A 16,250-nucleotide genomic window follows, 5' to 3' on the forward strand; every position below is an offset into this window, starting at 1 on the left:
GCTTAAAAGAGATAAGGAACAACCAGAGAATGAAGTTGAAAGTGAAGTTGATGTCGATGCTGATGCCTCTAACCCTACTAACGATGTAATTAACCCTTCTATTGCTAAATCCCTAGTTGTAAATTATTTTGCTCCCTTCAAGAAGTAAGTATAGTTTGTATTTAAATTGTTTTTAATTAATGAACATGATGTAGTTTTTGAAACTTTTGTGATTTGTTTATTATTTAGAATTATGATTAAATTGATAAAATGTGTAAGTAATAAGGATTAAATGTATTAATATACATATTAGTTAGAAAATGTTATTTTATCACTCCAATTAATAATTTAATGGAAAAGTGATCAAAATAAAATAATTTAAAACTTTAATGATAAAATTGATTTTTTTATAATTTGATGATGAAAACAAAAGTAATAGTTAAGCGAATAATTCTACAATTCACTTTTCTTTTTTATCCGGCCCTCCATAATTATCATTATTTTTTGTTATGAAAGTAACAAAAAAAAAAAAAAGTTTTGGCGTGTGGGCACCGACGCAATCTGGTGTTAATCAAAGCTAAAAATATTAAATTAGAAGATCATTAAGACCAAAAAAAACAAAAGAAATCCAATCAAACTATCAGTGCTTCACACTACACTTCAATCTCCAAAAACCAAATCAAAGCGAAGCTCAAAAATGAGGTATGGCATTTCAAGGAGGAAGCGAGCTTTGCTACGTTGCTTATTCATTCTCTTCGCAGCTTTTACTTTCATTACCCGGCTTATGCTCACTCTAAGATCCCTCGATGCCCCGCCCACCACCATTACCACCACTTCCAACGGAGCCATGCTGGATTTGCCTGCCCAGCTCGAGCTCCTAGACCTCAAAAGGGTCGCCTTTTTGTCTTCGGCCGAGACGCCCATTCAAGCTGGGCCCAAGACCAAGAACTGTGCAACCGTGGAAGAAATGGGCAAGGTTTTTAGGGGGAGGATTTTGAAGGACAGTCTTAGAGTTCGAAAGCTTATTCAAACTCACTTTTCTATCAACGGTAATCGTATTTCTCTTTTGAGTCCCTTTTCAAAGAATTATTGTAATTTTTTTTCCTATTTTCAGGCGCTCCAAGAATCCGTGAACTGCCTCCGGAGCAGTTTTGCAGACATGGGTTTGTGATAGGAAAAGCATCCGAAGCTGGTTTTGGGAATGAAATGTACAAGTTATTAACTGCTGCAGCATTAAGTGTAATGCTGAACCGGTCACTAATCATTGGGCAAACCAGGCATATTATTGGTTCTTTCTCAATCCTCTGTTTTGCGTTTTAAATGTTTTTGTTTGTCCAACAATTTACTTGGTTGCAAATGGTTCAGAATTTTGTTCTGATAAGTGCTTAGTCGTCCTGTAAAAGAAATCTGGGAGCTTTTATGTTGTAGGTTTGCTATAGTGTAAAGGTGCTTGCCTAGTTGTATTTTGGGTGTTCGAGTTTTTTTTTTTAGTTTCATTTAGGTGTGTTTTATGGTGTCCTGGATCAGGCGTGCGTGTTACTGTGTTTTAGACTTAGAAGAAAAAAAAATTGTTTAGAAATGAGAAGGCTATATTGGAAAGCAAGCATGGTAGTGTCATAAAAAACGTGTTTATGATTTTTTATGTCATTGCAGTTATGTTCTCATGCTTTTCTTGTGCTCATTATGTTTATTTTTTCACTTCTCTTTGTTCAGGGGTAAATATCCTTTTGGGGATTACATTTTGTATTCCAATCTCACCTTTACACTGAGAGAAGTTAAGCATTTATGGAGACAAAATGGTTGTCTAAAGAAGTATGGAAGGCATCTTGTGATGAGGATTGATGATTTTGAGAAGCCAACAAAAACAAATGCTCTCTGTGGCAATTGGAGGAAGTGGCCCCAACCTATTATATGGTAGAGTGTCAACTATGCCAATATAAATTGTGCTCGGATTTTTGTAGTTAAGGATGCATCATTACCTGCTACAATTCTTCAGGTATCAAGGCACCACGGATGCTGTAGCAGCTCAGTTTTTCTTGAAGAATGTACATCCTGATATGAGGAATGCTGCGTCTGAGTTATTTGGGAAGCCAGAATCTCTTCAATCGCGGCCTAATGTATTTGGAGAACTAATGAGAATTCTCATTTCTCCTTCAAGAGACGTTCAGGAAGCAGTAAATTGGGTTATTGGTAATGGTGGGAGAGATCCTGATATTACATTGCACATGCGGATGCTTATGAATAGGTATTCCAATAAACAATTCCAGTATTTATCGTATCTATTGGCTGACATTTTTTCTTGCAGAGAAATTTGATTAAAAACATTTGGAAACACCTAAATTCTAAAAACTGAATATCCTTACACAAATTATAATATCTAAACTACATGTTTCAAGTGCTCTAAAACCAACCGACATTCTTGAAGAGATAATTAAGCATCTAGCACTGATAGGAATTTTAACTGATTCGTGATTCTGGTTCTTGTGTAACATGTTCAGGTCGGTGAGAGCTGCACAGGCTGCATTGAACTGCCTCAAAAGAGCAATACGCAACTTACAGCAAGGGTCAAGACCCAGGGTGGTTGTAATATCTGATACCCCTTCTTTTATAAAAGGCATCACACCAAATATAAGTGAAGTTGCTGAGGTAATGTATCCCCCCATCCCCACATTTTTTTCCCCAAACACACCACAAAAAAAAAACAAAAAAAAAAAAAAACCAATGTTAGTGATAAATAACATTCATATATCCTATATAGGTAGAGAAGCTGATGTGTTTGTTTCCCCCTCTGCCATCTCAGGTTCTTCATTTTGATTATGAAAGTTTCAGAGGTAAAGTCTCTGATGATATTAAATCATTACCAAGTTTGGAGTTTAGGGTGAAAGATTGGGGGCCGGCACCCAGGTGGGTTGCTTTTGTGGACTTTTTTCTTGCATCTCGTGCAAAGCATGCAGTTGTTTCGGGGGCTCACAGACGTGTTGGGACTACCTATGCTCAATTAATTGCTGCATTAGCTGCAGCAGACAGTATAGGTAATGCTGCTTCCTGTGTTTTTCAACTCATTTGTATGCTGTGTTATCTTATAGTTGGCTTGATCCTTTCAGGAGAAAATTCAACAACTTCGAGGTTTTCTTTTCTAAGCAGCTTCCAGGGTAATTTGTTGGCAGAAGGTTTGAAGCTTCAGGTGGGTTGGGGACATGTATGGAACCGATTTGCGGGGCCATTGAGTTGTCGGGGGCAGTCGAATCAGTGTGCTTTCACACCACTTCTTCCTCCTGCTTGGTGGGACGGCCAGTGGCAATCTCCAATTCCGCGCGATATTCATAGGTTGGAACAATACGGTATCCGACTCTCAGGCTTTGGAACAATAGATGAAAATCAGATTCATGCCTTCTGCAGTTCTAGGAAAAACATTGTGAAAACTGTTTCATTCATATAGAAGAGATTTATGATGCATTAAAACTTTATCAATCTATGAAGTGTTTATTCAGGTGATGCCTTCATGTGTATGTCTCCAGCTATGTTTTGTGCGTTTAATTTTTCTCTTTTTACTTAACATGTTAATGAGAAAAGTGGAAAAGGAAAAGACAAGAGTCGGGAATGGAATGGAATAGAATAAAGGAAAAAGGGAAGCCTTTTCCCAAAACGCATCTTAAACTCAAATCACAGCTTGTTGTAAAAGGAAACGAGATCTTTATATCCACGGTCAGTTTTAAAACACAATTTGGTATTGGCATTGGCATTGGCATCCCCCTTTCCTTTTCCTTCAAAGCACTATGCTTCTCTCTTTTCCAAGGGTTCCTAGACTCCAAGGTGCATTTATTTTATTTATAAGAAGAGAGGAAAGCCTTCTTCCCAAGCCCTAAGATAATATAAGCACTGGTAGTGGCTTCAATGGAGGTAATCTTCTTCTATCTTTCAAGTCTATTCTGATCTGATGCTCTACTCGAATGTGAATCGATTTTATTCCTTCATATGCAATGATCGCTGAAGAGCGAGCACATAGCACCATGATTCCTAAAAAGCAAGGCTTGAATTCAAAACCTCTTTAACATTAGAGGATTTTGAAGGAGCCATGGTAACACTCGAGATGCATATATGTTTTTCTTTTTCACTGAGCAAAGCTTTCATACGCAGTAATTTGGTATGAAATAGCAGCCATGAAGAAAGTGAAGAACACGGTATTTGTTTCTATGACTATTCCTATCTCCTTATAAAATAAATTGGTTTTCCTTTTCCTTCTTTAAAAGAAATAGGAGATCCATCCCATCTCCTAAATTAATCTTATTTTACTGCTATTGGACTCCAAGCATTTTTTGGTTTTTTACTTCCGTGACCGTTATTTCATTCTACTCGTGATTGAATCGACAGTTTATTTATCAACTTTAGTTGTTTTTATTATTTCATTATAAATAAATATGATTTCAATACAAACAAAAAACCAAAAAGTTGAAATACAAACAACCATAGCCTCAAAAGAAAAACAATGAAGAACCAGTTGATTTTGACAGTCTTAATCAAACAAGGAAAGAATAAAATAAATAAATAATTTCTTTATTCCTTCCTTGCAAGTTACCTCAAAGTCATTAATGGATTAAATATTTATGGCAACATATCTCATTAAATGTATTTTTATTTCTTCTGATTTAAACTTCATGATCCCAACTACAAATTTTCATTTCCATTTTCATGTCTAAAAATCATCCCCAAAATACAATTCAATATATTTGCTCAAATAACAAAAGAAATAAAATAAAATGAGATTTTTTTGTTTATTACATTAATTCTCTCATAAATGAGACAGAATTTAAAGATTATTGACAAAAACAAAGAAAACATGTTAGTCTGTTATTATAGTAATGACGTACTATTGGGAATGGTGTTTTTCTTTTGATGTTGTCATTTTCCATTCTCATTACGTATGAAAAAAGTGTTGTTTGTTGATGCTTGTTTTCGTGAAATCAACGCGGAAGGCCAAAACGCGGATCACTCTTTTAAAACTGTTCATTATCAACTTAAAGTCTTTCAAATTTCAAAGCTTTTTCCACAAGTTATAAAGAGAGAAACAGAGAGGGGAAAAAACAAGGTAAAAGGTTTTCGTTTAATTGATCTGCAGGAAATGGGTTTTTGCCCTTGTTTTGGTTGGACCAAAGGCAAGAAGCTGAAGGGTGATGACAAGAAAGAACTTGGCAGAAAATGCAAGCCTCAATTGTGTTCTGGTTAGTCCCTTTCATGCAAGATGTTCTCTCTCTTCTTTTTTTCTGGGTTATTTTTGTTGCATTCTTTATTGCTGTATATATGCCTCAGTCTTGCTGTTCTTCAGTTTGATTTTTTGTGTTTACATATCTTCGTCTTGATCTTCATTTCATATGCTTTGTTAAATCAGTTTTTGTTCATGCTTTTTCCATGGAAACTGGTTAATGGGGGTTCTTTGGATCCAATTCATAATATGTTTCCATGGCACACTTTGATACTCCTAAATAATTTTCAATGTAAAAAATTTCTGAAATTGGATGGTGATCATAGTGAAATGACACAGTTTAATCTGTGCCTTAAACAGGAGTTGGTTCAGTAGGATCAAAAAGCATTGCAGGCTTAAGAAAGGAGTCATCTGCTACAACTGATGAGGCTAATGATGACAAGAGGGCTCACACTTTCAACTATCAACAACTAGCAAATGCAACACAAAATTTCAGAAAAGAATCCTTGATAGGGCAAGGTGGATTTGGGGCTGTTTATAAAGGGCAATTAGAAAGTACTGGTCAGGTACATTCTTCTTTTCCTGGAACATTTTTCCCCATAATTTTGTTTGTATTTCTATCTTAATCACATGCATGCACTACGGTTATTAGCAGGTTGTAGCTGTTAAACAGCTTGATAAGACAGGGCTCCAAGGGGAAAAGGAGTTCCTTGTGGAGGTTCTCATGCTTTCTCTCTTGCGTCACCCGAATCTTGTCAATTTGATTGGTTATTGTGCCGAAGGAGATCAACGACTTCTCGTATATGAGTACATGCAGCTAGGATCCTTGGAAGATCACCTCCATTGTAATGCCTTCACAAAGAAGCCGACCCTCTTGTTTCGATATCCTTGTTCTGCATATTTTCAGCAACTTAAATAGGATAAACAATGTTGTTTTTTATTTTTTTATTTTTTTATTTTTTGCAGATCTTAGACCTGATCAGAAACCTTTGGATTGGAATACAAGAATGACAATAGCTGCTGGTGCAGCAAAAGGCTTGGAATATCTTCACACTGAAGCTAATCCTCCTGTTATATATAGAGATTTAAAGTCATCTAACATACTATTAGGTGAGGGATTCAACCCAAAACTCTCTGATTTCGGGCTTGCAAAGTTCGGTCCGAGTGGAGATAAATCACATGTTTCCACCAGGATCATGGGAACCCACGGTTACTGTGCCCCTGAGTACCTCACTAGTGGAAAATTGACTATGAAGTCTGACATCTTTAGTTTTGGGGTAGTCTTATTGGAGCTGATAACGGGACGTAAAGCTCTTGATGATAGCCGTGCTCGTGAAGAACGATTCCTTGTTGATTGGGTAATATTTTGTTTAAGATCTGGCAGAAACTGTTTGATTCTCAAAGAAATGCCATTGATATATTCTAGTCTCTTTGAGGATCAATATCTAAATGAAATATACCGATCCTAGGAACTCCATTACATCAATTTGTTTCTCTAAGTAACCGTTCATTCCATTTTTTTTTCCAGGCACGACCGATGTTGAAAGATGGAATGAACATTCTGAACTTAGCGGATCCATTGCTGAGAGGTCACTTCTTCAAGTCAACCATGAAGAAAGCTCTAGAGGTGGCCTTCCTATGCATCCAAGAAAATGCTAATTGCAGGCCCTCTATTGGTGATATAGTGCTTGCTCTTGATTATTTGACATCCCATCCATATAGCGCACATGAAGCTAAAAGGGTCAGTGTGAAAGGGCCGGAGAACAATGAGTCTCCGAGGGAAACAACCAGGATGTTAGACCGGGATTTTAACAGGGAACGAGCGGTGGCTGAGGCCAAGATGTGGGGGGAGAGTTGGAGGGAGAAAAGACTACAAAGTGCAGAAAATAGTCCGGATGGATCGAACACGTAAAGGGTACTTTCATCTCTAATGTTTTAGAACATGTCAAGTACAGAAAGGAAGTTAGTAAGAAGAAAGACTTTGTATATTCAGTTGAAAGCAGCAATGGATTCCCAAAAACCTATATATAGTTTTTCCTTTGAAACAGCAATAATAATGAGTTTAGCATTTGTTTTGATAATGTGGCTCCTCCAGTTTGAAGAACAATGGAATATGGAAGAGTTAAATTGGGTGCGTTTACAAAATCTGATTAACACACACTCTTCCATGTTTATACCTTCTTAATTTAAATCATCATATTAATATTATAATAGTTGGACTAAAATACATGTGTAATTCTTAAAAAAGAAAAAACCCAAAAGTTGTTGCAAAAGAGGTCCCACCGGGAGTCGAACCAGGTCGCTGGATTCAAAGTCCAGAGTGCTAACCACTACACCATGGCACCACCTGTGCTCAAGTTCATCTCACAAGTTTACTATTATTTTTAGTTTGAAGAACAAATAACTCGACCATCAATCGACGTAATCATTTCACTGCGTGAAAGCACTTGAATAACATTGCTTTCTTTTCATTTTCTTACCATTGCAAGAACCCTCCGAAAGCTTTCAATTTGATCTGCCAACTTTGTTGCTTTTTGTTTTCGATGGGCGTTTGCAGCTAATTATGAGAAAGATATGATGCTAAATACAAATTGCACTTAAACTAAACCCTAAAGCAGAAATTAAAAAAAGCCCACTCTATTAAATTCAACACTTTACTTTCGCAAATTCCGATGCTTTTATTTTCTAAAAAATTCATTATTTTTTGTATTGGTTATTTAGGGTAACGAGGGTGCAATCATAATGTTGCATGCATTTTTTCTCCGAAAGAGGCTCTCTTCGATTTCATTAAATAAATTTTTTTATCTCATAGGTATTCGATTTTTTAAAAATATTTTTAGCATCTAGAGTTTTTAAAATGAGATTTTGTTTTAAAGTATAAATTTTAGTTAAAAGGTTTAGTCGATCCAACAAGTATCCGAGATGTTTAATTATTTATTTTTAATGTAAAAACAGTGGTTAATGTAGAAAACCGGGACTTGTTGAAATCAAATTTATTTTTAATATTTTAATTTGTTTTTTAGCGAAACCAATTCATTCTTTTGTTACCAGTGTTTCTAAAGAAATTTACTGCTTCCATTTAAATAACTAGGAATTAAAACCTCTTTTTAATATAATATTTTAATTTGTTGTTTATAAACAAAATAAAATAATGAGTAGTAGTGATTTTATATATTATATACTTATAATTATTAGTTTGGTGAAGAAATTTAAGCGTAATGCGATGCAACTCAAATTTCAACGAAGAAACAAAATAAAAGAAAAAGGAAGGGAAAACCCACATAGCCCCCAACCATCGTCCCTTTTCCTCTACTTTCAGTACTTTGTTGGAAAGAGGCTCATGACTTGTCGCCTACCCTTCCCCGACTCGCTATTACTCAGTTAACTCGCCCTCCCTTCACTCACTCCCACCATGGCATTCCATTTTTCTGCTTAAAAGCTCTTTCCTTTCCTTTTTTGTTTTTTTTCCTCAAATCTCATCTTTTGAAGTAAATTATTTTTATCATTATTCTTTAGAGTAAAAGGGAGAGTAAAAGGGAGAGATGTATATGGTGCCGCCACCCCAGCGATCGGATCCGGGTTCCATCGGCGGCGGGTCGGGTGATTTACGGGTTTACCAAGCTTGGAAAGGCAGCAATGTAAGCTTTCCTGGTTTTATTCCTTTTTTCTAGACTTCAAAATCCTTCATTTCCCCCTTTTCTGTTCTATTTGTACTGTAATTTCCATCACAAGTAATAATTAAAAGGACTACATTTTTATCCATGAATTTCAAGGCATTAAACTTATGATTTCTTGTTTATTGTTTGCAGATATTTTTATTTCAAGGGAGGTTTATATTTGGACCGGATGTAAGATCATTAGGGCTGACTATTTTGCTTATAGTAGCTCCAGTTTCCATTTTCTGTGTTTTTGTTGCAAGGAAATTGATGGATGATTTTTCTCATCACTTGGGTAATTTAATTATGGTGGTTGCTGTTGTCTTCACTGTCTATGTAAGTCCCTTTACAAATTTTTCATGTTTGAATGAATTGCTATCTTTGGACAAAAAAATGTTTGATTACATGTTAGGAAGATGATGGTATTATGGTGAGTCCCACTGAGGTGGGATTTCTTTGAGGGATGAACTGTGAATTATCTTGCCTTTAACATTATTTATATTTTCCATGTAGTGTTAATTCATGATGTTTACCATTGTTAAGGTTAGTGATAAACCCCCTTTTGTTCTTGGCTAGATATCAACTCTGAATTCGTAATTTGCTATGATCATAGCTTATATGGTCTCTTTTCCTCCGTTTGCGTACTCTTATGGCAGTTTAGTATAGAATTAATAGTAGGATTGCAGCATCGATCTAGATGGCATTTATGAATGTTTTGGAAGATCCAAAATGGTGTCTTGCATGTAGGAAACAAATCCCCCATGGCATTTATTAGAGTTTTGGAGAATCTATATGATTTCTTTAAAACAGATCTTGAAGCTCATACATGTGTTTGTTTCTTCTTTCAGGATTTACTTCTTCTATTGCTAACATCCGGAAGAGATCCTGGTATAATTCCGCGCAATGCACACCCTCCTGAGCCAGAAAGTTTTGATGGAAATGTAGATGTTGGGGCTGGTCAAACTCCACAGTTACGATTGCCACGTATTAAGGAAGTGGAGGTCAATGGAATCACTGTGAAGATCAAATATTGTGACACTTGCATGCTTTATAGGCCTCCTCGCTGCTCACACTGTTCAATCTGCAATAACTGTGTAGAACGATTTGATCACCACTGTCCTTGGGTTGGGCAATGTATCGGACTGGTACATCACCATTTTCTTTAGGCTACATGGATATGAAGCCTAAACAATGATCTTCATAGTTCATATCCGTCTAGGAACTTAAATTAGCATGTACCTGTTCTTTGCTGCATAATTTTCATATTAAGAGTGGTTGGAAATTGAAATTGCTGTGAAACATGTTTTTCCGATTTCCTCTTTTTGGTATTGTAAACTTTTCTCATGTTTTTTGTCTGCAGCGAAATTATCGATTCTTCTTCATGTTTGTCTTCTCAACAACCCTTCTGTGTATATATGTTTTTGCATTCTGTTGGGTCTACATTAGAAGGATCATGGCATCAGAGGAGACAACAATTTGGAGAGCAATGATTAAAACCCCAGCTTCCATTGTTCTAATAGTTTACACTTTCATTGCAATGTGGTTTGTTGGTGGTTTGACTGCCTTCCATTTGTATCTGATCAGTACAAATCAGGTATGATGGTCATCCTTCTCTTGTCATAATAACGTTGTGAAAAGAGTCCATTAATATATTGTTACATTAGTGCATTTGTTAAATTGATGTGAGACTGTTTGTCTTGCTTCTGCAGACAACATATGAGAATTTCAGATATCGATATGACCGTCGAGCAAATCCCTATAACAAAGGAGTGGTTGATAACTTCAAGGAGATATTTTTCTCCAGTATTCCATTATCCAAGAACAACTTCAGGGAAAAGGTGCCCAGGGAACCTGTGCTACCAACACGACCAGGTGGTTTTATGAGTCCAAATATGGGGAAGGCTGTGGACGACATAGAAATGGGTAGGAAGACAGTGTGGGGTGATATTGGTGCTGGCACTGATCATTGTGAAGGGCAACTCATAAGTGACCGTGTAAATGTTAAGGAGGGTGAATTAGGAGATTTATCTCCAGATATTAGAAGTACAGTAGATGACATAGGTGACCGTTCTGGTATACATCCCAGGCGGTCTAGCTGGGGTAGAAAAAGTGGTCGATGGGAAATGTCACCTGAAGTACTTGCTTTGGCAGCTAGAGTGGGGGAACCAAACCGAGTCGGTGGAGGCAGCAGTAGCAACAATTTGACAACCGAAAGCCGCCTGACATGACCAATGTGGTGATATTGAATGTAGGATATGGAAAAGGGATTGACTGCTAAGGTTCCGTTTTCTTGTTTCAATCATGTGTAATATGGGGACATATGTTTTTGGGTTTGGCAGGGCATTTGAAAGTGTTGGTTTGGCCCTCTGCTTTGGGGAAGAACTGGTGTGTAGTATGTTGTATGAGAGTGAGGTTTTTCAATTTGATTTGTTAGTATCTAATTGTAGTGACCTTTTCAGATTCGTTTTAGTGTCGTGTAATATCCTCATTTCACCTCTCTGGTCTCTGGACTTTCACAAGGCAGTTAAATTCGGATTCCAATGTCAGTTCTAAGGGTGGAAGTGAGCTATTAATATTCTTTTTTAGTTGAACTGTCAACATCTTCGTCGAAGGCCATATGCTCTTTTTGGTGCTTAGCTCCACAAACAAAGATGCCTAAGCCAGGGAGAAGTGAATTCCATTAATCTATGAAGTCATATTTATCAATTCTATAGAAAGGAGGAATTCACTTCTAAAATTAATCAGTTTTTCGCGCTTTTATATTTTTTTATGATAAATAGTTTTAACAATGATGTTATATTTCATATTTGGTTGACATGAATTATTCATATCAACCTTTGATTATAGATTAAATTAATAATACTTGTTTTGTTCGATAAAAAATATTTATTTTGTAAAAGGTATTAATCGTTAAATACATAGGCATAATATTAAATTTAACTTTTTCTTTTATCAATCTAGTCTTTAATTTTTGAGTTAAATTTGGTCATTAACTTTACAAAGAGTTAGTCGCTTTAAAATTAAAAATAAAAATGTGGACTAAAACATTAATCTTTAAAGATATTGGCATGACAACTTGTGTGGTAGTTAAGTGTAGTTCATGTTGATATAACATTATTTGTCGATATGACATATCAATAAATAATTTAAAATTTTAAAAAAGTATTTAAAATAAAAAATTCAAAAAGTTCTTAAAATTCAAAAAATAACATGAAGTATACATGACTTGCCATGCAAGATGTTAAAAACTTAACCTTTTAATCAATATTTCCATTAAGAAAACAACAATTCGACCATTTTTTCAAAGTCTAATGGTCAATTTCAATATTTTTTTTAAAAGGTTGAGGTCAAATTTAACTTTAAAAAAAGCTAAATGTTTTGGTCAATCCTATCGTCTTTATTTATGTTCTAGTCAAAAAATGTAAAATTTTAAAAATTTAATTAAATGTTGATATATCATCCACGTAAAAATGTCATGTATATGCAACATCAACAAAATTTAAAAAACGATAGTTTTCTCATTAATTTTGAATGATTTTGACAAAACATGAGTTTAAAAAAGAAAATTAAATAAACAAATATTGAAGTCCTTTAAAAAAAAAAAGAAGATATATCTTACCCTCTGTTTGTACTTGGAAACCATTTATGTTAAAACCTACAGCTTTATCTCTTAATTAACCCTCCCAAAGTACGAGAACTAATTACAAATTAAATCATTACTTATTACCTGTCTGCTTTAAGCCTTATCCTTTCTAGCCTGCTCTGCTGCCCAATAATTAAAACAAATTTGTTTTTATTTGTTATATCAACGCTAATTTGTCATTAACAGCTAAAAACATAAAAGATGGAAGGTTGTGATGAATAACATAGTTAATTGCAACACCACACTGTTGCAAGTCCCTCCATTATCGTTGGGCTTTTTTCTTTCTTTCCATGCAAACATATATACGTGTATGTAAATGTAAAATGAGAAAAAGAAAGCAGATTGGTTCATATATTTGTTGGTTCGATGGGTTGTGGTATTTCAAGGAGTAAGATTTCGCAAGAGGGAACAGCGCCAGCAGGTCGTCATTTTAGGATAGTTCATCGAAAGAACGATGAGCGAGCTGTTGCGGATAGTGTCTTCCTATTGTCGTCCAAGCCGTTGGTTCAAGGAGAAAACCATGCCAAGGCTGATCATAAGATGGTGAATTCGGAGAGAAAAGAAGGGCCTGAAAGTGAAAGGGTTGAAAATGAACACAAGGATGATGATGATGAAGAAGAAGATGGACATGAGAGAGATGAAACAATGTTGTGTTCTCCCTCCCCAAGTTTCAAGGATTTTTGTACTACATCTTCCCATCAAGATGATGACAACACTCGAGGTGACTTCTTTTTTTGTTACCACCTATTTTAAATTCATCTCTAATTTCAGTTCATTCTTTAAAGCATCTATAATGCCATTATTGTATATAAAGGCATCCTTTATCGTCGAACAAGGGAATTCAGCATAACCAAGATAGGATTATAAGATAGTAACATAAAATTCCTAAAAATTAAGTAAAATTGAGCATAATCAAAAAATGATTATTAGATAGGAGTACAAAATTCCTAAAAATTATGGTTTCCCGTCTTTTGTCAAAAAATTTATGTTATAAGAGTTTTAGTAGATAAGAAATTATTCTCGAATAGCACTTACACTGGTAAAAATTTCACAACTTTGAAATGTTTCGAAACCTTAAATAGCAAAAAGAAAGTGAAATATTATATTTTCAAGATTTAATTTTATATTCGAATGAACCTCGTACTAGTATGAAAGTAGGACAAAAGAACTTGGCCATAATATAAAAATGGATTGCGCAAAAATAATAGAAATAAAAGTTGGATTCTATATCATAAGATTGGAAATAAGACTTCTTTTCTTGATTATTGATTTAATGAAATAATAAGATTTGTTTTATTTTTTATTTTTATTTTACAACAAGATAGATTGCAGAATCATAAAAAAAAAAGAGTTATTTAGTAAAAAAAAAGAAAAAAAAAGAAAGAAAGCTTGGCCGGGTATTGATCTAGCCGGTCCGTCGAAATTAGAAATAGAAAGTCTCTTTTGAGCAAAATCAAAGCCATATTATTTCTTTGCTAGCTACAATGTGAATGAAGTTCTTTCATTAATTTAGTTATTAATTTGGTGTTAAATTTCAACTTAAATATGACTTAAATCATATTTAAAATAGGTTAATCAAATTGTAAGTGTATTGACACTTTGGATCTTAGTTGTTAAAAAATAACCTTTTATCATCATTATTTATAATATCATGTATGTATGAAATAATATTTGACGCATCGTCGATGTATATAAACAAAAAAAAAATACTAATAATTTTATGGGTAAATTACACCAAAGTTCACTAAACTATTAGTAAGTTTAAATTTTGGTTACTTAACTTTAAAAAGTTACAAAATGGTCACTAAATTATTCAAAAGTTTTCATTTAAATCGCTAAACTATTCAAAAAATTTTATTTAAATCACTAAGTTGTTAAACTTTTTCAAAAAAAAAAATCTGACTAGCGAGTTGCAAGAGATAATTCGAGGATTGGTAGGGTGGATTAATATCCCTCAATGATTAAAAAACATACTTTAGGTTCAAGTCGATCTAGCGATCAGTGTCGGAGATCAGAGAAGAAAATTGTTTGGATTTTGATTCGTAGATTCATGACGTTTAAAGTTATTTCATGAAAAAAGTTGAATTATAAAATAGAAGAGGAATGAGAACTTTCAATTGGTGCAATCAGTGCAAACAAAGAAGGCCATACAATAATGATTTTAATAGTCTAGTGACTTAATTGAAAACTTTTAAATAATTTAGTGACCATATTATGTCTTTTTGAAGTTGAGTGACCAAAATATAAACTTACTAACAATTTAGTGACATTTGGTGTAGTTTACCCTAATTTTATTTAAACAGAATTAAACATTAATCTTAACTATTATAGATAAATATTAATAACTCTCAAATTTAGGATCTTAGGTTTAAAGTCTAGGGTCTCGTGTCTTGAGTTTAGGGTTTTAGCATTAAAATGAATTATTGTATTTAAATAAAGTTATCAATATTTTATTTGTAAGTCTCCCACTATTTTTTTTTGTTGTATTTAATGATGATATGTCATATTATTATTCACTGATAGTACATGAGACTTATACACCAATAGTGCATCAAATATTTTCTCTTTACAATTTAGTTCTGCTATTTTAAATAACATTGATGTTTAGATTGAGGAATGTACATGAATGGTAAGACATTTATACTGCAATTCAAATGTTTTCACGTTTAAAGATAATTTAAAATTTAGACGATAGTTAAAGAATGTTTTGTGGCATTAACCCAATTCATTTTTGGCTTTTGGGTTTTGAATTATATTCATATATGTTAGCAATAGAGAATTAAATACAATGTTGTGTTCAACTTCTATAGGTTATGATAATACAGAGCAAATAAAGGCCAGACAACTGTGTGATGGTGAGAATTACAACAAGAAGGTATATGAATTTAGTTTTTGTTTTTTAATTTATTTAAACTCAAATTTTCTAAGTTGTTGCATCAACGGAAAAATCAATTAAGCTAAAGCAATAATAATTTAATTTATTCGCACTAAAATGCTAACAAACAATTATAGCTTTCATACGTGGAAATGCAACAATTTCTTGTTTAAAAAAGTAACTAAATATTCTTTGATTTTTTTTATACAAATTATAGAATTTTCGATAATCCTTCCCTAACCATTAAATAATATATTTTTATCTGATTTGTTGAAGCAGGGATCAAGTGGTGGACTGAGGAAGAGAGGTAGAATAACAAAAGGAATTAAAAATACTGTTCAACACAAGTTTAAAGTATTTTAAGAGTGGAGAAGTAGAGGTGTTCATGTGCCGGATAGTTAGTTTGGCTCAATCAACCTGACCTGTTTTAGGTCGGCTTTGAATTTATGTTTTTGACTCTCCAGTTTAATTAGTATTGCCCGTTTTACTGTTAAAATAATAAAAATCTTAAATTAATATGATGTCTACGAAACCAACTAAAAATCTTACTAAGGCAAATGCACCTATCAATTAATCGTATAGCTACAGTAAGAAAAGATATTGTTCCCATGAGGACTAAAAGTACTAGTAATTACTATCTTTCTATTATTTAACCGAATAATTGGAGCGATTGATTAACTAAATTAATTAACTATGTACGCGACAAAAAATAAATCAGGAAAATAATCAAGTAAACAACCAAGAAGCGAAATAATACCTAGAAAAGAATTCACCTAGGTTTCATCTGCCATTATCAATCTAAATTACACAATTTCTTCACTTAGTATCTTGATATGTAGAAATCCCTAAATTATGCTAATATCTCTTTCCAAGAATAAGAGCAACTGACTCTAGGTT

The 16,250-nt window shown here is 33.9% G+C and overlaps 4 protein-coding genes across 8 annotated transcripts; all 4 read left to right on the top strand.

Annotated features, from left to right (window-relative positions):
• The first annotated feature begins 487 nt into the window (after nucleotides 1-487).
• On the top strand, nucleotides 488-3,474 carry LOC108457319 (uncharacterized). 2 transcript variants are annotated; one of them, XM_053019022.1, is made up of 7 exons: nucleotides 488-1,028; nucleotides 1,094-1,256; nucleotides 1,693-1,893; nucleotides 1,976-2,224; nucleotides 2,478-2,625; nucleotides 2,780-3,011; nucleotides 3,124-3,300. In XM_053019022.1, the coding sequence occupies exons 1-7, from the start codon at nucleotides 677-679 to the stop codon at nucleotides 3,153-3,155; spliced, it is 1,377 nt and encodes a 458-aa protein (XP_052874982.1). In that variant the 5' UTR covers nucleotides 488-676; the 3' UTR covers nucleotides 3,156-3,300. The 2 variants fall into 2 exon arrangements, with proteins under 2 accessions (XP_052874982.1, XP_017611801.2); XM_017756312.2 differs by having other exon boundaries at nucleotides 513-1,028; nucleotides 3,084-3,474.
• A 143-nt stretch (nucleotides 3,475-3,617) lies between these two features.
• Nucleotides 3,618-7,260, top strand: LOC108457320 (serine/threonine-protein kinase PBS1-like). Of its 3 annotated transcripts, XM_053019023.1 has the most exons (7): nucleotides 3,618-3,879; nucleotides 4,117-4,160; nucleotides 5,096-5,198; nucleotides 5,540-5,745; nucleotides 5,835-6,024; nucleotides 6,146-6,537; nucleotides 6,708-7,260. In XM_053019023.1, the coding sequence occupies exons 2-7, from the start codon at nucleotides 4,140-4,142 to the stop codon at nucleotides 7,089-7,091; spliced, it is 1,296 nt and encodes a 431-aa protein (XP_052874983.1). In that variant the 5' UTR covers nucleotides 3,618-3,879; nucleotides 4,117-4,139; the 3' UTR covers nucleotides 7,092-7,260. The 3 variants fall into 3 exon arrangements, with proteins under 3 accessions (XP_052874983.1, XP_017611803.1, XP_017611802.1); XM_017756314.2 differs by lacking the exon at nucleotides 4,117-4,160; XM_017756313.2 differs by lacking the exon at nucleotides 3,618-3,879 and having other exon boundaries at nucleotides 4,117-5,198.
• A 1,083-nt stretch (nucleotides 7,261-8,343) lies between these two features.
• On the top strand, nucleotides 8,344-11,426 carry LOC108457226 (probable protein S-acyltransferase 7). 2 transcript variants are annotated; one of them, XM_017756172.2, is made up of 6 exons: nucleotides 8,344-8,559; nucleotides 8,696-8,817; nucleotides 8,989-9,171; nucleotides 9,684-9,980; nucleotides 10,196-10,429; nucleotides 10,545-11,426. In XM_017756172.2, the coding sequence occupies exons 2-6, from the start codon at nucleotides 8,722-8,724 to the stop codon at nucleotides 11,061-11,063; spliced, it is 1,329 nt and encodes a 442-aa protein (XP_017611661.1). In that variant the 5' UTR covers nucleotides 8,344-8,559; nucleotides 8,696-8,721; the 3' UTR covers nucleotides 11,064-11,426. The 2 variants fall into 2 exon arrangements, with proteins under 2 accessions (XP_017611661.1, XP_017611660.1); XM_017756171.2 differs by having other exon boundaries at nucleotides 8,346-8,817.
• A 1,372-nt stretch (nucleotides 11,427-12,798) lies between these two features.
• On the top strand, nucleotides 12,799-15,839 carry LOC128280608 (uncharacterized). Its single transcript, XM_053018839.1, has 3 exons — nucleotides 12,799-13,199; nucleotides 15,289-15,353; nucleotides 15,633-15,839. The coding sequence occupies exons 1-3, from the start codon at nucleotides 12,845-12,847 to the stop codon at nucleotides 15,714-15,716; spliced, it is 504 nt and encodes a 167-aa protein (XP_052874799.1). The 5' UTR covers nucleotides 12,799-12,844; the 3' UTR covers nucleotides 15,717-15,839.
• The last annotated feature ends 411 nt before the right edge of the window (nucleotides 15,840-16,250 follow it).

This window comes from Gossypium arboreum, chromosome 9 (assembly GCF_025698485.1).
Source record: "Gossypium arboreum isolate Shixiya-1 chromosome 9, ASM2569848v2, whole genome shotgun sequence".
Lineage (NCBI taxonomy): Eukaryota > Viridiplantae > Streptophyta > Magnoliopsida > Malvales > Malvaceae > Gossypium > Gossypium arboreum.